Here is a 19238-nt window from a genome sequence, read left to right as displayed (position 1 = left end):
CATCCATCCGGTCTGGGAGGAAGCTGGTAAAGAAGTAAATAATTTCCTACCCCAGGGACAGACCCCAAAACATTTTTTAAGTATGAGCAAAAAAGCTAGAAAAACTATAGATTCCTTCTATACAGAGAAAGAGCGGGTACCCAACCCCGAGGAAGTTAACAGCAAAGATTCAGAAGATAACAACCTAAAGGGGAACGATTCCTGCCCCCCATCACATAACTCTCTCCTAGAAGAAGCTCTTAAGAAATTGAGGGAGATCGAAGAAAAATGGGGCAAGGAAAGGGAAGTTATGATAGAGAATAACAACGTCCTGAAATTGGAGCTGGAAAAAATAAAGAATTCACAGGAGATGCAGGGAAACAAAATTAGTGAATTAGAAAAGGTTAAAAAAACACAGGAAAGTAGGATTTCTGAATTGGAAAAGATAAAAAAGTCTCAAGAAAACAGAATTTCTGAATTGGAAAAAGAAAATAATTCTCAAAAAAAAAAAATTAGGGAAATGGAAAAAAATTCAATAGAGCAAAATAATTCATTTAAAAACGAAATTGGGCATTTACAAAAAGAACTAAAAACTGTGAAAGAAGAAAATAACTCCTTAAAAGTCAGGATGGAACAAATAGAAATGAATGATTCACAGAGAACCCAAGAATCAGTCAAACAAAACAAAAAAAATGAGAAGCTGGAGAACAACGTCAAATACTTACTGGGAAAATCTATAGACCTGGAAAATAGATCTAGGAGAGATAATCTGCGGATTATTGGACTTCCAGAAAACTATGACCAAAAAAAGAGCCTAGATTCTATTTTACAGGAAATTATCAAAGAGAACTGTCCAGAGATAATAGAAACAGAAGGGAAAGTAGATGTGGAAAGAATACATCGAACTCCTTCTGAAATAGACCCTAAAAAAAGAACACCACGGAATATTGTGGCTAAGCTGCAGAATTACCACACAAAGGAGAAAATCCTGCAAGCAGCTAGAAAAAAACAATTTAAATACCAAGGTGCCACAATAAGGGTCACCCAAGATCTGGCTGCCTCCACATTAAAAGATAGAAGGGCCTGGAACCTGATATTCCGTAAGGCAAAAGATCAAGGACTGCAACCAAGAATGAACTACCCAGCTAAGTTTAGCATCTTTTTCCACGGAAGAAGATGGTCATTCAATGAAACAGAGGAATTCTATATGTTTCTAAGAAAAAAACCAGACTTAAACAAAAAATTTGATCTACATCCACAAGACTGAAGAGAAACAGAAAAAGGTACACAGAACCCTTGAGAACTGTAACTCTGTTGTGGGTATATAAAAAATACTCAAGGATAATTTGATTTTACTGATATAAAAGAAAAAAAGGGGGGTGTAGTAAAGGGAAGGAGGTCGGTTCAGAAAAAGGGGAAGGAGTGATAAAAAGAGGGAAACTACATCCCAGGAAGAGACATAGAAAATACACCATATCTGAGGGAACTTAGTGAGGGGGAGAATCATTGTGTGAATCTTACTCTCATCAGAAGAGGCTCAAAGAGTAAATAATTAACATATTTGTTTTTCAGAGAATTTTCTCTCACCTCATTAAAAGGGGGGAGAGGAAAAGGGAAAAGGAAAAGGGGAATAAGTGAAGGGACTTGGAGGGAGGGGGGAGGGATCCTAATAAAAAAAAAAAAAAAAAAAAAAAGAGGGAGGGTTGCGCGTCACAAGGGGGGTCTGTAAATTAAATATCGGGGAGGGGGATCAGGGGGGTCAAGGGAAAAAAGCATAATCTGGGGATAATACGATGGCAGGAAATACAGAATTAGTAATTTTAACTGTAAATGTAAATGGGATGAACGATCCCATCAAACGGAGACGGATAGTAGATTGGATCAAAAAGCAGAACCCTACAATATGTTGCCTACAGGAAACACACTTAAAGCAGGGAGATACATACAGAGTAAAGGTAAAAGGTTGGAACAGAGCCTATTATGCTTCAGGTAAAGCCAAAAAAGCAGGGGTAGCTATCGTTATCTCAGATCAAGCAAAAGCAGAAGTAGATCTCGTTAAAAAAGATAAGGAAGGAAACTATATCCTGCTGAAAGGTAGCATAAATAATGAAGCCATATCAATACTAAACATATATGCACCAAGTGGTATAGCATCTAACTTTCTAAAGGAAAAGTTAAGAGAACTGCAAGAAGAAATAGACAGTAAAACTATAATAGTGGGAGATCTCAACCTTGCACTCTCAGATTTAGACAAATCAAACCACAAAACAAACAAGAAAGAAATTAAAAAAGTAAATAGAACATTAGAAAAACTAGGTATGATAGACCTTTGGAGAAAACTGAATGGCAATAGGAAGGAATATACTTTCTTCTCAGCAGTTCATGGATCCTATACAAAAATTGACCATATACTAGGACATAAAGATCTCAAAATTAAATGTAGGAAGGCAGAAATAATAAATGCCTTCTTCTCAGATCACAATGCAATAAAAGCTACATTCAGTAAAAAGTTAGGGGTAAATAGACCAAAAAGTAATTGGAAACTGAATAATCTCATCTTAAAGAATGACTGGGTGAAAGAGCAAATTATAGAAACAATTAACAATTTCACCCAAGATAATGATAATGATGAGACATCATATCAAAATCTTTGGGATGCAGCTAAAGCGGTAATAAGGGGAAATTTTATATCTTTAGAGGCTTATTTGAAGAAAATTGAGAAAGAGATTAACGAATTGGGCTTACAACTTAAAAGGCTAGAAAAAGACCAAATTATAAACCCCCAACCAAAAATTAAACTCGAAATACAAAAATTAAAAGGAGAAATCAATAAAATTGAAAGTAAAAAAACTATTGAATTAATAAATAAAACCAAGAGTTGGTTTTATGAAAAAGCCAATAAAATAGATAAACCTTTGGTAAATTTGATCAAAAAAAAGAAAGAGGAAAATCAAATTGATAGTCTTACAAATGAAAAGGGGGATCTTTCCACCAATGAAGAGGAAATTAGAGAAATAATAAGGAGTTACTTTGCCCAACTTTATGCCAATAAATTTGATAACTTAAGTGAAATGGATGACTTCCTCCAAAAATATAGGCTCCCTAGATTAACAGAGGAGGAGATAAATTGCTTAAATAGTCCCATTTCAGAAAAAGAAATAGAACAAGCTATTAATCAACTCCCCAGGAAAAAATCCCCAGGGCCAGATGGATTCACATGTGAATTCTACCAAACATTTAAAGAACAATTAGCCCCAATGTTATATAAATTATTTGAAAAAATAGGGGATGAAGGAGTCCTACCAAACTCCTTTTATGACACAGACATGGTACTGATACCTAAACCAGGTAGATCGAAAACTGAGAAAGAAAATTATAGACCAATCTCCTTAATGAATATTGATGCTAAAATCTTAAATAAGATATTAGCAAAAAGACTTCAGAAAATCATCTCCAAGATAATACACTATGATCAAGTAGGATTTATTCCAGGAATGCAGGGCTGGTTTAATATTAGGAAAACTATTAATATAATTGACCATATTAATAATCAAATTAATAAGAACCATATGATCATCTCAATAGATGCAGAAAAAGCATTTGACAAAATCCAACATCCATTCCTACTAAAAACTCTTGAGAGTATAGGAATAAATGGATTATTCCTTAGAATAATCAGGAGTATATATTTAAGACCGTCAGTAAGCATAATATGCAATAGAAATAAACTGCAACCTTTCCCAGTAAGATCAGGAGTGAAACAAGGTTGCCCACTATCACCATTACTATTCAATATAGTACTAGAAACGCTAGCCTCGGCAATAAGAGCCGAGAAAGAGATTCAAGGAATTAGAGTAGGAAATGAGGAAATTAAACTATCACTTTTTGCAGATGACATGATGGTATACTTAGAGAACCCCAAAGACTCTGCTAAAAAGCTACTAGAAATAATTCAAAATTTCAGCAAAGTGGCAGGATACAAAATAAATCCACATAAATCCTCGGCATTTTTATATATCACTAACAAAATGCAACAGCAAGAGATACAAAGAGAAATTCCATTCCAAACAAATGTTGATAGTATAAAATATTTGGGAATCCATCTACCAAAGAAAAGTCAGGAATTATATGAGAAAAATTGCAAAACACTTGCCACAAAAATAAAATCAGATTTAAATAATTGGAAAGACATTCAGTGCTCTTGGATAGGCCGAGCGAATATAATAAAGATGACAATACTCCCCAAACTAATCTATTTATTTAGTGCTATACCAATCAGACTCCCAAGAAACTATTTTAATGACCTAGAGAAAATAACAACAAAATTCATATGGAAGAATAAAAGGTCAAAAATTGCAAGGGAACTAATGAAAAAAAACTCAGAGGAAGGTGGTCTAAGTGTACCTGATCTAAAGCTATATTATATAGCAGCAGTCACCAAAACCATTTGGTATTGGCTAAGAAATAGACCGGTAGATCAGTGGAACAGATTAGATACAAAGGACAAAAAAGGGTACATCTATAGCAATCTAATCTTTGACAAACCCAAAGATTCCAACATTAGGGATAAAAATTCATTATTCGGAAAAAACTGTTGGGAAAACTGGAAATTAGTATGGCAGAAATTAGATATGGATCCACACTTAACACCATATACCAAGATAAGATCAAAATGGGTCCATGATTTAGGCATAAAGAGGGAGATAATAAATAGATTAGAGGAACAGAGGATAATCTACCTCTCAGACTTGTGGAGGAGGAAGGAATTTATGACCAGAGGAGAACTAGAGATCATTATTGATCAAAAAATAGAAGATTTTGATTACATCAAACTAAAAAGTTTCTGTACAAATAATACTAATGCAAACAAGATTAGAAGGGAAGTAACAAATTGGGAAAATATTTTTAAAAACAAAGGTTCTGACAAAGGTCTCATTTCCAAAATATATAGAGAACTGACCATAATTTATAAGAAACCAAACCATTCTCCAATTGATAAATGGTCAAAGGATATGAACAGACAATTCTCAGAGGAAGAAATTGAAACTATATCCACTCACATGAAAGAGTGTTCCAAATCACTACCTATCAGAGAAATGCAAATTAAGACCACTCTGAGATACCACTACACACCTGTCAGATTGGCTAAGATGACAGGAACAAATAATGACAAATGTTGGAGGGGATGTGGGGAAATTGGGACACTAATACATTGCTGGTGGAGTTGTGAAAGAATCCAGCCATTCTGGAGAGCAATCTGGAATTATGCCCAAAAAGTTATCAAACTGTGCATACCCTTTGACCCAGCAGCGCTACTACTGGGATTATATCCCAAAGAAATACTAAAGAACGGAAAGAGACATATATGTGCCAAAATGTTTGTGGCAGCTCTTTTTGTTGTGGCTAGAAACTGGAAGATGAATGGATGTCCATCAGTTGGAGAATGGTTGGGTAAATTGTGGTATATGAAAGTTATGGAATATTATTGCTCAGTAAGAAATGACCAGCAGGAGGAATACAGAGAGGGTTGGAGAGACTTAAATCAACTGATGCTGAGTGAAATGAGCAGAACCAGAAGATCACTGTATACTTCAACAACGATACTGTATGAGGATGTATTCTGATGGAAGTGGAAATCTTCAACATAAAGAAGATCCAACTCACTTCCAGTTGATCAATGATGGACAGAGGTAGATACACCCAGAGAAGAAACACTGGGAGGGGAATGTAAATTGTTAGCACTAATATCTGTCTGCCCAGGTTGCATGTACCTTCGGATTCTAATGTTTATTGTGCAACAAGAAAATGATATTCACACACATGTATTGTACTTAGACTATATTGTAACACATGTAAAATGTATGGTATTGCCTGTCGTCGGGGGGAGGGAATAAGGGAGGGGGGGTAATTTGGAAAAATGAATACAAGGGATAATATTATAAAATATATATATATATATAAAAAAAAAAAAAAAAAAGTCTTCAACAAGTACCACACTGAGTACCAAATGGATAGGAACCATAAATTTTACAAAGATCATATCATTTTTTAAAAATCATTCAATCTAGACATATTTATTTATTAAGTACTTAATATAGGATAGGCAAAATGCTAGACTTTGGTGAAACAAAAACAGACATCTCTTGTCTTCTTCAAGAAGCCCCAGAGAGGAGATATAGAAGAAGGGAAGATAAATTATATTCATAGTTAAGTAAGTAAAAAGAAATCTATAAAATAAATAGAAAATGGGGGGGAAGAATAGAATTAACAAATAAGAGAATCAGTAAAGACTTCTTGAGGGTGTTACAAGTTGAACTAAATCTTGAAAGAAAGAATAACTGGACAGGAGAGAACAACTCAGTCATTAAAAAAAGAATGGAACAAGATAACTTTTCAGATCTATGGTTAGGTAGAAACTACTTAACCAAACAAAATATAGTTAAGATCAATAAAAAATAGTTTTGTTTAAATGATATTTAAAAGTTATATTTGAATAAAATCAATATTGCTAGAAAAGATGCCAAGTAGGAAAAATCCTTTGAATCAAGTATCTTTGAGGAAACACAACATATGGGCAAAGTAACAGAAAATAATAAATTATGTAGTCAAAGAATATTAAGATTTCTAAGGAAATGTCAATGATCAGCTATATGAAAAAAATTGTCCAAATCAGTAATAATAACAATAGCAGGTACTTTGGCAAAATACTTTGAATATTTTCATCTCACCAGACCTCAAAACAGTCAAGTGAAGCAGGTGGTCTTATCTCCATTTTTTTCTTTTTTTTAGTTCACTTTTATTTTATTTTCACTTCTCAGTTTAATCTCACATACTCTCACTCACTCTACTGAGAAAACAAAAGCTTGGGGAAAAAAAAGCCTATTATGATCAAAAAAATATATATATTCTGTATTTTATGTCTATCACTGTCTCCATTTGACCATAGATAACATGTTTCATCAAGGATGTTTTGAAATTGTGATCATTAGGTTGATCAGAATTCCTGATTTTCAAAGTTATTTATCTTTATAATATTTGTAGTACTGTATAAATTATTTTAATTCTGCTCACTTCACTTTGCACATCCCTAGGTTTCTCTGAAACTATTTCCTTCATCATTCTTTTAATGCATAATCACATTTTATTACATCATAATCTATGACTTATTCAATCATTCCCCAATTTATGGTCATTCCTTCAGTTTCTAATTTCTTACTAAATGATCTGTTATAAGTATTTTTGTATTTATGGGTTTTTCCCCCTTTTCCTGATCTCTTTGGGTTACAGACACAGCAGTAATAGTATTGCTGGGTCAAAAGGCATGCACATTTGAATAGCTTTTTGGACTAGTTCCAAATTACTTTCCAGAATGTTTGATTCACAAACCTAAAATTATATTACAAAGCAGCAGTCATCAAAATCATTTGGTACTGGCTAAGAAATATAGTGGTAGATCAGTGGAATAGAATAGATACACATAATCTAGTATTTACTAAAGCCCCCAAACTCCTGCTTCTGGAATATAAACTCATGATTTGATGCAAATTACTGGGAAACCTGGAAAATAATGTCAGAAACTTAGCATAGAACTACATCTCACATCCCATACCAAAATTAGGTCAAAATGGGTACATAATTTGGGCATAAAGAATGATATCATAAATAAATTAGGAGAGCAAGAGATAATTTACCTATCAAATCTTTGGAGAAGGGAAGAATTTATGACCAAATAAAAACTAGAGAACATAAAAGAAATGGACAATTCTGATTACATTAAATTAAAATGTTGTTGCATAAACAAAACCAACAGAAATAAGATTAAAAGGGAAGTGCAAAAATGGGAAAAAAATCTTTTGTCACTGTTTCTGATAAAAATCTCATTTCTAAAATATATAAAGATTATATCTAATTTATAAGAATACAAGTCATTCCCCACTTGTTAAAAGGTCAAAGGATATGAATAGACAATTTTCACATGACAAAATTAAAACCATTTATAGTCAAATGAAAAAGTGCTATTAAAAATAAAAATAAAAAGTGCTAAAAAAAAAAATCACTATTGATTTTTTAAATTTAAATTTGATTTTTAATGCAAATTAAAACAACTCTGAGGTACCACCTCACACTTCTCAGATTGGCTAAGATTCCAGGAAAAGGTGATGATAAATGCTGCAGAAGATGTGGGAAAAACAGGGACACTAATGCATTGTTGGTGGAGTTGTAAAATGATAACCTTCTGGAAAACAGTTTGGAATGATGCCTAAAGGGCTATAAAACTATGCATACAATGGACCCACATCAAAAGTGTAACAACTCTTTTTGTGGTACCAAAGAATTGAAAAATGAGTAAATGCTCATCATTTGAGGGCTAAATAAGTTGTGATATATGAAAATAATGTAATATTATTGTTCTTTAAAAAATGATGAACAAGTTGATTATGAAAAAGAAAAATTTACATGAATTGCAACTGAGTGAAACAAACAGAACTAGAAAAACACTGTACATAGTAACAGCAAGAAAATGCAATGATCAATTATGAAAGCCTTTGTTTTTCTTAGTGGTTCAGTGATCGAAAACAATCCCAATAGACTTTGGACAGCAAATGCCATCTGCATTTAAAAAAAAAAAATTTAGATTTTAGGATCTTTAGATACTCTATCCACTGCTCTGCCTTATTATTATATAATCTTTGTCACTTTTACTCTTTAAGTTATATGCTGTTTTTTCTACTATACACAATTCTGAATAAAGCTCCTCACTTTTCAATTGATCAGATTCTAAAAATGTTCAATACTCATAAGAAAGAGAAGCCAGGAGAATAGAGGTAATAATTTTAATCTACCACAACTTTATTTGGCCAGGAAAAAAAAAGGCAAATATCTAGTAGAGATTAGAAAAATTTATATTATTTGAAGTTACAATAGCCTATTAATTTTCACTAAAACAACAGAAAGGACAAGCAATTTGAAGATTAATATCTGAAATAGAACAGAAAGAAATGTCAAGACAACTGTATTCTTACAACTGTATTTTTACTGGTTCTGACCCTTTCATTTATTAGGCATTATCAGTAGCAGTTGGTATACGTTCATAAGAAACATGCTCTTAACATGCAATTTCTATTTGACAATTTCAGATTTGGAAATTATAAATTATCAACAACTTCTTTCATTAAACAAACTTTCTTCTCCTTGATGCAATTCCCACTCCCCTCATGTGAAAAAGAAAAAAAGAAAACCCTTGTAATAAATATGTATTATCAAGCAAAACTAAATTCCTCTATTAGTCACATCTAAAAAGTTTCTCATACTTCACCTGTCAAACTTAAATATATGGTAGTTTTCAATGAGCAAAGTTAGAAAAGACAGGTTTTTACTAGGTCCAAAAGAAATCTTTCATGTTGGGCTGATTAAAACACTCAAGTAGTGATGGATATGGATAAAAAATGGAAGAAGGTGCAAAAGCTACAAATTGTCCAGCCCTGGATTGATAAACTTCTTCAGCTGAGAAAATTACCAAAGGGAAGTTTTTGTGCTAATCTAGCTTCTGAACCAAGACAAACAAAAAAAACAATGACTTTGCTTTCTTGGAGAGTTTTAATGAAGACAGCTGCTTCCACAGCTGTAGGAAAGGAAGCCTGGATACACATCTGACAAAAAAAAGCAAGAAATACTTCTGGTGGGTGGAAGAGATTTTAAAAATCAGTTTTATTTCAGAAAACCAATGTCATCACAAGAATTTTTATATCAACTACTGAAAGACAGCTTTCTAATTAACAAAATGTGTGAAACCCAACCTTTACTTACTGGCTGACTAAAAATGTGGATATATCATAATAGAGAAGTGATTGGTAATGTATAAAAAAATAAGGAGGAAACATTCTTACCCACAGCCCAAAAATTCAAGTGGAAAAGCGGTCTGTTGGACAACCTTCAGAGCAATGCTAATCCTTCAGTGAATTGAGTATATTCTTGGAAACACTTGCCTTCACTAGAGGATTTCAGAATAGTTCCAAATTATCCCAAGAATCAAACAAACATAAGACATCCATAAGTGTCCAGTAAGTTTGGGAATTTTGAGAATTGCATTATATTACCTGAAAAGTTCTTATGGGGAATGGTACATCTCAACAATTGCACAGGAATTTGAGAACATCCTAAATCAAGAATAAACTCTTCAAAAAGACTACTAATTATTGATAAAAAATATTATTTCTTTTCCTACCCAATTGAGTACTCCTCTGCTTTGCATTATAAGTATATATAATCAAATTTAGAGGGCTGAAATTTATCACAAATATGATCAATCAAATGGCATTTATTAACGACTTAACAGGACAAGAACTATGTTGGGCAAAAGGTTATTAAAATAAACATAAAAGTCCCTCCCTGTCCTGACAGGCCTTGCATCTTGTAAGGGGACATACCTGTACATATCTAAAATTATTCAAAATAAATCCATAGTAATTTTATGAGAGGGAACACTAGCAGCTGGAGCACAAGACAGACTTTATGTAGGAATAAAAAAACCTCCTACATGATCTTCCAAATATAATAATGTTCAACCTGAGATGCGGTGATACAGATATATGTTTAAAAATCTCAGAAGTTTCTTATGCCAGTTTATCATATTTGTCAAATTCAAATATATGATAGCTTTCAATGAGCAAAGTTAGAATAGGGCAGGTTTTGCTGGGTCCAGAAGAAAAATGAGAAAACATCATTTCGAGTGATAGAGACAGCAAAACTCACTATTTATATTTACATACTTGGGTCTTAAATTAACTTTCAAGACCTTGAACAAGCATACAAAATATTCCTGAATTAATTTGTAGTTTTTATTTCAATGCAAACAAATAGCACTCCAAAAAAAATCAAAAACAAACAAACTTTTAATGCCTACAAACAATTTTGGAGCTAAGTATTTAATTAAAAAAGTTCTTTTGATAAAGCACCTATCTGTATATAACACTATGCAATAACCAAGTATAGATGCCTAAAATTTGTCATCTAGACTTTCTAGCTTATAACAGAATACACACAAACTGACACTAACATAAATGACAGTGACAAAAATTACACATGTTAAATATACATAAATTTTAAAAATACAACATACACACATAAATATTCAATTACAAATAACTGTAAAACACATGGTATGTGCATTCAAGGAATTCCAATTCTAAGAGATAAGACAATATACAAACAACTACATACATAGATACATATAGGTAAAAAGACAGATCAAAAAAACAGACAGACAGACAGATAGGTAGAATTCCCAGAATCGTGAGAATCTAGTGAAAAAAGAGTCAAAAGATATGATTTCACACATGAAGAAGAGCAAAAAAAGCCCAATGATTCAGTCTTGCAGTGTCTTCCAAAGAGCCAACTAAAGGGCTCCAAATCTATCCTAAACTGATTTTACCTAGATATGTATGTCAAAATCAAATTTATATCAGGGAATTAACAGGCAATGGAATTTGGGCAAATACATATGCTTCACTGGAAGACTAAAGGAAAAAAAAAAAAAGGACTTATATCAAATGTGGCATCAGTAAAGATATAGTCATGTTCTTTTGAAAATAGTTTCCAACTGTAGAAATGACTCATCATAAATATTGCAACTATTCCTTTTTAAGGTATATATGGAACTGATTCAAGTTCATAAGATCCACTCTCCAAATGACAAATGATCCAAGTACATAAATTCAGTTTTCAGAGAAAGAAATCCAAACTATCAATAGTCATAAGAAAAAAATGTTTACATCACTAATAATGAAAAAACATAAATCAAAACAATTTTTAGTTCTACCTCATACCCATCAGATTAAAAAAGCTGATCAAAAAAAGGAAAATAACAAATACTGAAGATGATGTAGGAAAACAGCAATGTCAAAGCACGATTGTAATCTGGAACGGATGTAGACATTCAGCAAAGCAATTTGAAATTAGTGTAAAAAGCTATTAAACTGTGCAAATCTTTTTGTTCAGCAATAGCATTATTAGGCCTGTACCACAAAGAGATCAAAAAAAAAGGAAATTGCCTTCTCAATTAGAGAAGTGGAGAAAGAAGAAAGGAAAAAAATTTAGAATTCAAATTTTAAAAATTTTAAAACAATATTAAAACTATATATATATATATATATATATATATATATATATATATATATATATATATATATATATATATATATATATATATATATACATATATATATATATATACACACACACACACACACATATATATATATATGGATGGATATGGAATTGGAAAAAATAGTATTTGGGTACAATAACAGTAACAATAAAAATAGTGAAGGGGGCAAGTTACAGGAAAAAATTTATATTTTAAAAAAATGTGGTGTCTTCAATTTTAAATATCAATTATTTCTAATTCTATAAACCCTACTGTAGCTATTCTTAAAATAATACATTGCAGAGAGTTTCTTATTTCCCCAAAATTTTCAGCATGTGTTATTTTCCTTCTGTTACTTTTTTGAAATACGAAAAAGTAATCCTAATGAGAAAGTATAATTTTTTTTATTATTCAATGACCACACATAACTCTCTAAGAATTAGCTACTGATTTACATAAATGGGTAATAACGAGTCCCATATTGACAAAAGCATAGACCATAACTATTTAAGGGAAGAAATTCAAAATTATTTTGAGTCCTTACACTCACAGAGAGTAGATGGGCAATAAAAATTTGAATCAAATATAATTGCACAAGAAATTAACCTTCATTAAATGATGCTTTCACTGCAAATTTAAAAGTATATATTTTAAATCATATGTATTCACCTTTAATCTAAAACTGGATTATAGAATGACAAGATTAAAAAGGAATTTTAGAAGTCATTTAGTCTAGTATTTTTATTTTATGAGGTAGAAACTGATATATTATGGTCTAAGGTAACTTATTCAAGATTACACAGCTATTAATACTATGGATTCCCAATTCAGAGAGCTTTCCAGGGAATCACATTGCCTCAAGCTGGATAATATTCACAATTTTTTATTATGTTTATGATGACATAACTTTAACCTCACACTATGAGAAACAATAAAACACTACTGCTTTCTCATCACTCAGTGCAGCTTTTCCTTAAACATTATTCTTTCTTCAACCTAAAATAATAACAGCTTGCATTTATATGCTAATTAAATTTTATAAAGTATGTTATACCTATATTATTTACTCTCCATAATAATCTTGTAATATAGACAAAACAATTCTTATATTCTCTATAGACAAATTCTCTATAATTTTGTCTATAGACAAAATTCTCTATAGACAAATCCCATTCTTATGGTTAAGGAAATTGAAGTTGGAAAAGGTGAAGTCATTTGCCCAAAGATAAACAGCTGGCCGGGAGAAAAAGTGGAACTTGAATTTTCTAACTACAAATCTACATCTCTCTCTACTGTCATTCACACTCACCCACATGCCATCATTTTATAGCTAAGCAAGATCCATAAATTTTCCCAGCGTCTATGGAATCTCGGTTCACAAGACACTTTCACTGAGACTAATACTCTCAGATTATTACTAACCTATGTTATGCAATTTTGTGATGTAATGGCATGGTGTCCTGTATTTGGCTTAGGCCCTAGGAACTGCTGTACTTTGGTGGCTTCACTTTCTTCCACCATCAGAGGGTCATAAATATATGGCCTAAAGAATTTATTAGTCCAATTAAGAGTGAAAAGGTTTTCAAAATGCTCTGACACCAAAATAACTTTTAAGAGCCTGATTCATAAATACAGTGCCAATTTACTAATGTGAAATGAAAATACACCTGACTCAAGAACTTGGACTGAACATCTCTATAATAATTAAAAACATACCCTTACAAGTAAGTAGAATCTCACTAAAAAAATCAAGTGACAGAAATTATAATCAGTTTATTAGCCAGATAATTTAATCAACTGCAATTAGATTCACTGAAGGAAAATTTCTGTTGAGCTATTATACTGTCCTTTAACCCGCTAGAATGGAGGTTTTTAACAGAGGTCTGTAAGCTGGAATTTTTTTTTTAATATGTAATTTGGTAACTCATCATATTTCAATATAATTGTTCCTATTTTATTCCTATGTATTTCATTACAGACATTATTCTGAGAAAGATTCCATAATTTTCACTAGAATGAAAAAAAGGGTTCACAAAATAATTAAGAACCTTTCTACTAGAGATATTTTTGCCTAAAGAAGAGATCTAGGTAATCTCCATCTAGCATGTCTTGCAGGATCAATAGTTCAAAACGTTTCAAACAACTAATAAAAATCTTTTAAAATGACAGCCTCTGTACAATTAAAAGAAAAAAACACTGACAAATTCTTTTTTTTTTTTTTTTGGGGGGGGGGAAGCAGGAAGGGATACTACAGAATGAAACAATACTTCACTGCAGTTTCTAGGATGTGTAACAATAGCCAAATACGTAATTCAATTACTATTATAAGGGATAACAGAAGTGGGCATTTCTAGTTTTCTGATATTTAAAAAGGCATATGTACACGTATATATGTCTAAAATGTATATATAAAAAATTGTAATCAGCTTCAATGCTCGTTCTTCCTAAATGTAAAAATTTGTCATTTTTCTTTACTCTGACCACAAATTTAGGGATCCACCTTACTTTGTTACACATAACACTATGCTTCTGTCAACTATATTTATTCTAGTATGAACTTTGATCATTTCTAACAATATTTTCTCATCATGCTTGCTTGGAATCTACTCTAATTGAACAAATATAATCTAGGTGGAGCCAAGAGGGAGAAGAAAAGGCAAACTCACCTGAGCTTTACCTCAAACCCCTCTGAACACTCATAAATGATACCATAAAAGAGTAACTAGAGCAGCAAAACCCACAAAAGGAAAGGTGAAATAATTTTCTAGCCAAAGACAACTTAGAAGATCTGAAGGAAAAATCTATTGTAGCGGAAAGAGTATGAATGTAGCACAGTCCAGCACAGACTACATCAGCAAAGACCAAGCCCCAGCTAACTAGAAGCAGATATTAGGAGAAACTCAATCAGTATCAGCAGGAGCAGTTTCCAGAGCTTGGGAAGAAAAATATGTGATTCAAGAACATCTTGAAAAACAAAACAAAACAAAACAAACAAACAACAACCAAAAAAAAAAAAAAAAAAAAAAAAAAAACAGGAAAAAACTTGGTAAATGAGATAGAAAAAAAAAAAAAAAACACACACACACAAAACAAAACAAAAAAGAAAACAAAATGTTTTAAGTTAAAAGACTAAATCAAATGTAAGGAAGAGAAAAAAAAAATCAAGGAGAAAAATGCACTGAAAACCACAATTCACAAAATGGAAAATGAGGCAGAAAAATTCACTGAAGGAAAAAATTGCTTAAAAAAAAAGGGCAACACCTGCTTTCTACTTCACTGAAGATATTTTTATTTGACTGAGCTTAAGTGAAATCTAAGAATTCTAATGTACTGAATGATCCTTGTTAAATAATTCCCTGAATATGAACAAGTTCCTTTAACCATAAAAGGGTAGGCACAAGGAAAATTAAGGGGAAATGATTATTAAACATTTCATCAGTTTAAAAAACTCTCTGCTCTTCCCTCTTGCAATTAAGAAGTGACTTGTCAAACTCACTGACTAATGCTTAGGACAATAGGCAGGAATGACATTAGATAGACAGTAACACAAAGCAAGTTGCTGCCCACAGATTTTTAAGTATAAAAGAACCCAGTAAAAGAAAACCACAAACTGTCCTATTTTAGGCAGTGTAAGGAGCTTGTGACATTTGGCCTAATAATAAAAATGGCTTAACAAGTTCTAAAATGGGGACATTAACTTTCAACCAAATTGTTTAATCAGAGAAATTTAATTATGAGACATGAAAATGAGGAAAATCACTGAGAAAAGAAATATAAAAGCCAGCAAACTTATAAAAATCTACAATACTCACCATATGCTTCATCTTAGATTTCTCCTCTTCACTTGATGCTCTCTCTCGAAGAATGGCTCTAGTTAACTGCTCATTGCTGACAGACCTCTCTCTGTCCAGAAGTTTGTTGATATCCTCACGTGCCTGGATTTTTCCATGTTTTACTCTACAAAGAAAGAACAAGTACACGGTAAAGATATTCTTGTTTACTTAAATAACTCTTACCTAGTAGAAAGTCACTGTATAAGACAACATACAAACAAAATTAAAAGCAATGTTAAAATCTGGAATTATGCCTAAAGCTCAATAAAACAGTGAATACCCTTTGACCTAGCGGTGCCATTACTGGGTCCGTATTCCCTTATATAAAAAATGTTGAACAAGCTGATTACCAAAAAGACCTGGAAAGTTTTACATGAACTGATGTTGAACGAAAAAAGCAGAACCAGGAATACATTGGTACACAATAACAGCAAGAATGTGCAAAGATCAACTATGAAAAGCTTGGTTCTTCTCAGTGGTTCAGTGATCCAAAGCAATCCCAATCAACTTTGCCAACTGCAAAAATGCCATTTGCATCTAGAAAAAGAACTAAGGAGACTAAATGTAATCAACACATGCTGTTTACTTCTCTTTTCTATTTTTTTTTATCTCTCCCATGGTTTCTCCCTTTTGCTCTGATTTTTCTTTCCCAACATGATTCATAAAGCAACGTGTATTAAAAATAAACTTAATACAATAAAAAATAAATAAAAGCAATGCTAATTAAGTAGATGAAATATAATTCATACACTAAAGTCATTGTTGTAGCCTCTCCTAGCGGAAGACCTCAAACTGCCTCCTTTCAGAACCAGATACATGAACAATAATGAATATTCATAATTTATGGATAACTATAAAAAAGAAAGAAGTTAAGGACATGAATAGAATTTTAGAAAAATTAGATATAATAGATCTCTGAATGGGGATAGGAAAAAATATAATTTTTCTCAGTAATACATGGCACTCACATAAAAACTGACCATGTACTAGAGCATAAAAACCTCACAATCAAATGCATAGACAGAAATATTAAATGCATCCTTTTCAAATGAGGATGCAATAAAAATTATGTATAATAAAGGGTCATGGACAGACTAAAAGTTAACTGTAAATTAAATAATTTGAGCCCAAAGAACAAGTGAATCAAACAAAAAACATAGAAACAGTTGATAACTTTACCAAAAGACAATGGCAATAATGAGACAACATACCAAAACTAATGTTATGTAGTCAAAACAACTCTTAGGAGAAATCGTTATCAATAAATGTTTACATGAATAAAATAAAGAAAAAAAGAGATAAATGAAATGAGCATGCAACTAAAATAAAGCTAGAAAAAGAATCTTAAAATCTCCAAATAAATGACAAATTAGAAATTGTGAAAATCAAAACAGAAATTAATAAAATCAGAAGAAAACTTTTGAACTATTAAATAAAATTAAGAGGTGATTTTATGGGAAAAAAAACAATAAAATTGGTAAATTCAGCAGCAAGAAAGAATAAAGTAAAGCAACAATTAGGAGTTGTTTTGTCCAAAATATTATAATAAATGTGAAAATTTAAATTAAATGGATGGATATTTATAAAAAGTGTCCAGATTAAAAAAAAAAAAAAAAAAAAAGAGGAAATAAAATACTTAAATAGCCTCATTTTAGAAAAAGAAATTGAATAAGTCATCAATAAACTCCCTAAAAAAAAAAACCTTCAAGACCAGATGGATTCCCAATGGACTTCTACTGAATATTTAAATAATTAATTTCAGTACTATATAAATTATTTAGAAGTGAAAAAATCCTACCAAATTATTTTTTTGATACAAATATAGTACGGATACCTAAATCAAGAAGCACTAAAACAGAGAAAGAAAAATATAGACTGCTTTCCATAATGAATATTGATGCAAAAATTTTAAATAAAATATCAGCAAAGAGATTAATCAAAGCAATTAATCACCTAGATAATACACTATGATTTTTACCAGGAATGCAGGATTTTGTCAAATTAGGAAAACAATCAACATAATTGGCAACATCAATAACAAAATTATGAGAAATCATATGATTAATGATTATCTCAATAGATCCAGACAAAGCTTTTGACAAAACATAGGACTCATTCTTGCATTATATACAATGGAGATAAGGTACAAGCATTCCTAATAACATCAGGGGTGAAACAAATATGTCTATTACCACCACCATTAATCAATATTGTACTAGAAATGTTGGCACTAGCAGTAAGAAAAAGAAATTGAAGGCATTTGAATAGGCAATGAAAAAACAAAACTTTTACTCTGTGTAGATGTATGCTTAGATATAATGGCATGTTTAGAGTCCCAGAGAATCAACTTAAAAGCTACTTCAAACAACTACTTTAGCAAAATTGCAGGATATATAAACATCAGCATTTCTATATATTACCAACAAAGCCCAGCACGAAGAGTTAAAAAGAGAAATTCCATTTAAAATAAAAACTAATATTTGCCAAAACGTGAACATAATCATAAGACACTTTTCACACAAAGTCAAATCTTATTAATCAAGGGGAAATTGGGTAGGCTGAGCTAATGTAATAAAAATGACAATTCTATCTAAATTAATTTGCTTCTTCAGTGCCATACCAATTAAATACCAAAAAATTCTTTTATAGAGGTAGAAAAAATAATAAAACTTATCTGGAAGAAAAAAATATTATTATCAAGTAATGGAAGAAAAAAGGAAGGGAGCCTACATACTAGATCTAAAATTATTATTATAAAGTATCAATAATCAAAATTAATTGGTATTGGTTAAAGAAATAAGATGGTGGATCAGTGAAAATAGATTAGGTACATAAGACACCAGTAGTGAATAATTACAGTTTGATACAACCAGAGACTTCAGATTCTGGGATAAGAATTCACTATATGACCAAAGAGTACTAAGAAAACTAGAAAACAGTATGATAAAACCGAGGCATTGACCAATCATCTCATACCCTATAACAAGATATGGTTGAAGTGACTGCATTATTTAGACATAAAGACTGATTCCACAAGCAAATTATCAGAGCAAGAAATAGTTTACCTGTGATATATATCAGAAAAGGAAGAATTTATGATCAAACCAGATAGAGAACATTATGAAATACAAAATGGATAATTTTGATTTAAAAACTTTTGCACAAACATAATCAATGTGACCAAGATTAGAAGGAAAGTTGAAAGTTTTTTCTTCTAAATGTATTTCTAAATTTATCATGCAGCACAAGAAAAATCAAATCAAAAATACTGAGATAATAGT

The 19238-nt window shown here is 31.4% G+C and overlaps 1 protein-coding gene across 2 annotated transcripts in view; it reads right to left on the bottom strand.

Moving 5' to 3' along the window:
* The window catches only part of CHCHD3 (coiled-coil-helix-coiled-coil-helix domain containing 3), a 315348-nt gene that overhangs the window by 188300 nt on the left and 107810 nt on the right, over positions 1-19238 (bottom strand). For both annotated transcript variants that reach the window (XM_074267891.1, XM_074267890.1), the window contains exon 4: positions 15937-16081. In XM_074267891.1, coding sequence (XP_074123992.1) covers positions 15937-16081 — 145 coding nt within the window. The remainder of the gene's footprint in view (positions 1-15936; positions 16082-19238) is intronic.

This window comes from Sminthopsis crassicaudata, chromosome 5 (genome assembly GCF_048593235.1).
Source record: "Sminthopsis crassicaudata isolate SCR6 chromosome 5, ASM4859323v1, whole genome shotgun sequence".
Classification (NCBI taxonomy): Eukaryota; Metazoa; Chordata; class Mammalia; order Dasyuromorphia; family Dasyuridae; genus Sminthopsis; species Sminthopsis crassicaudata.
This window is presented reverse-complemented; position numbering and strand designations above follow the sequence as displayed.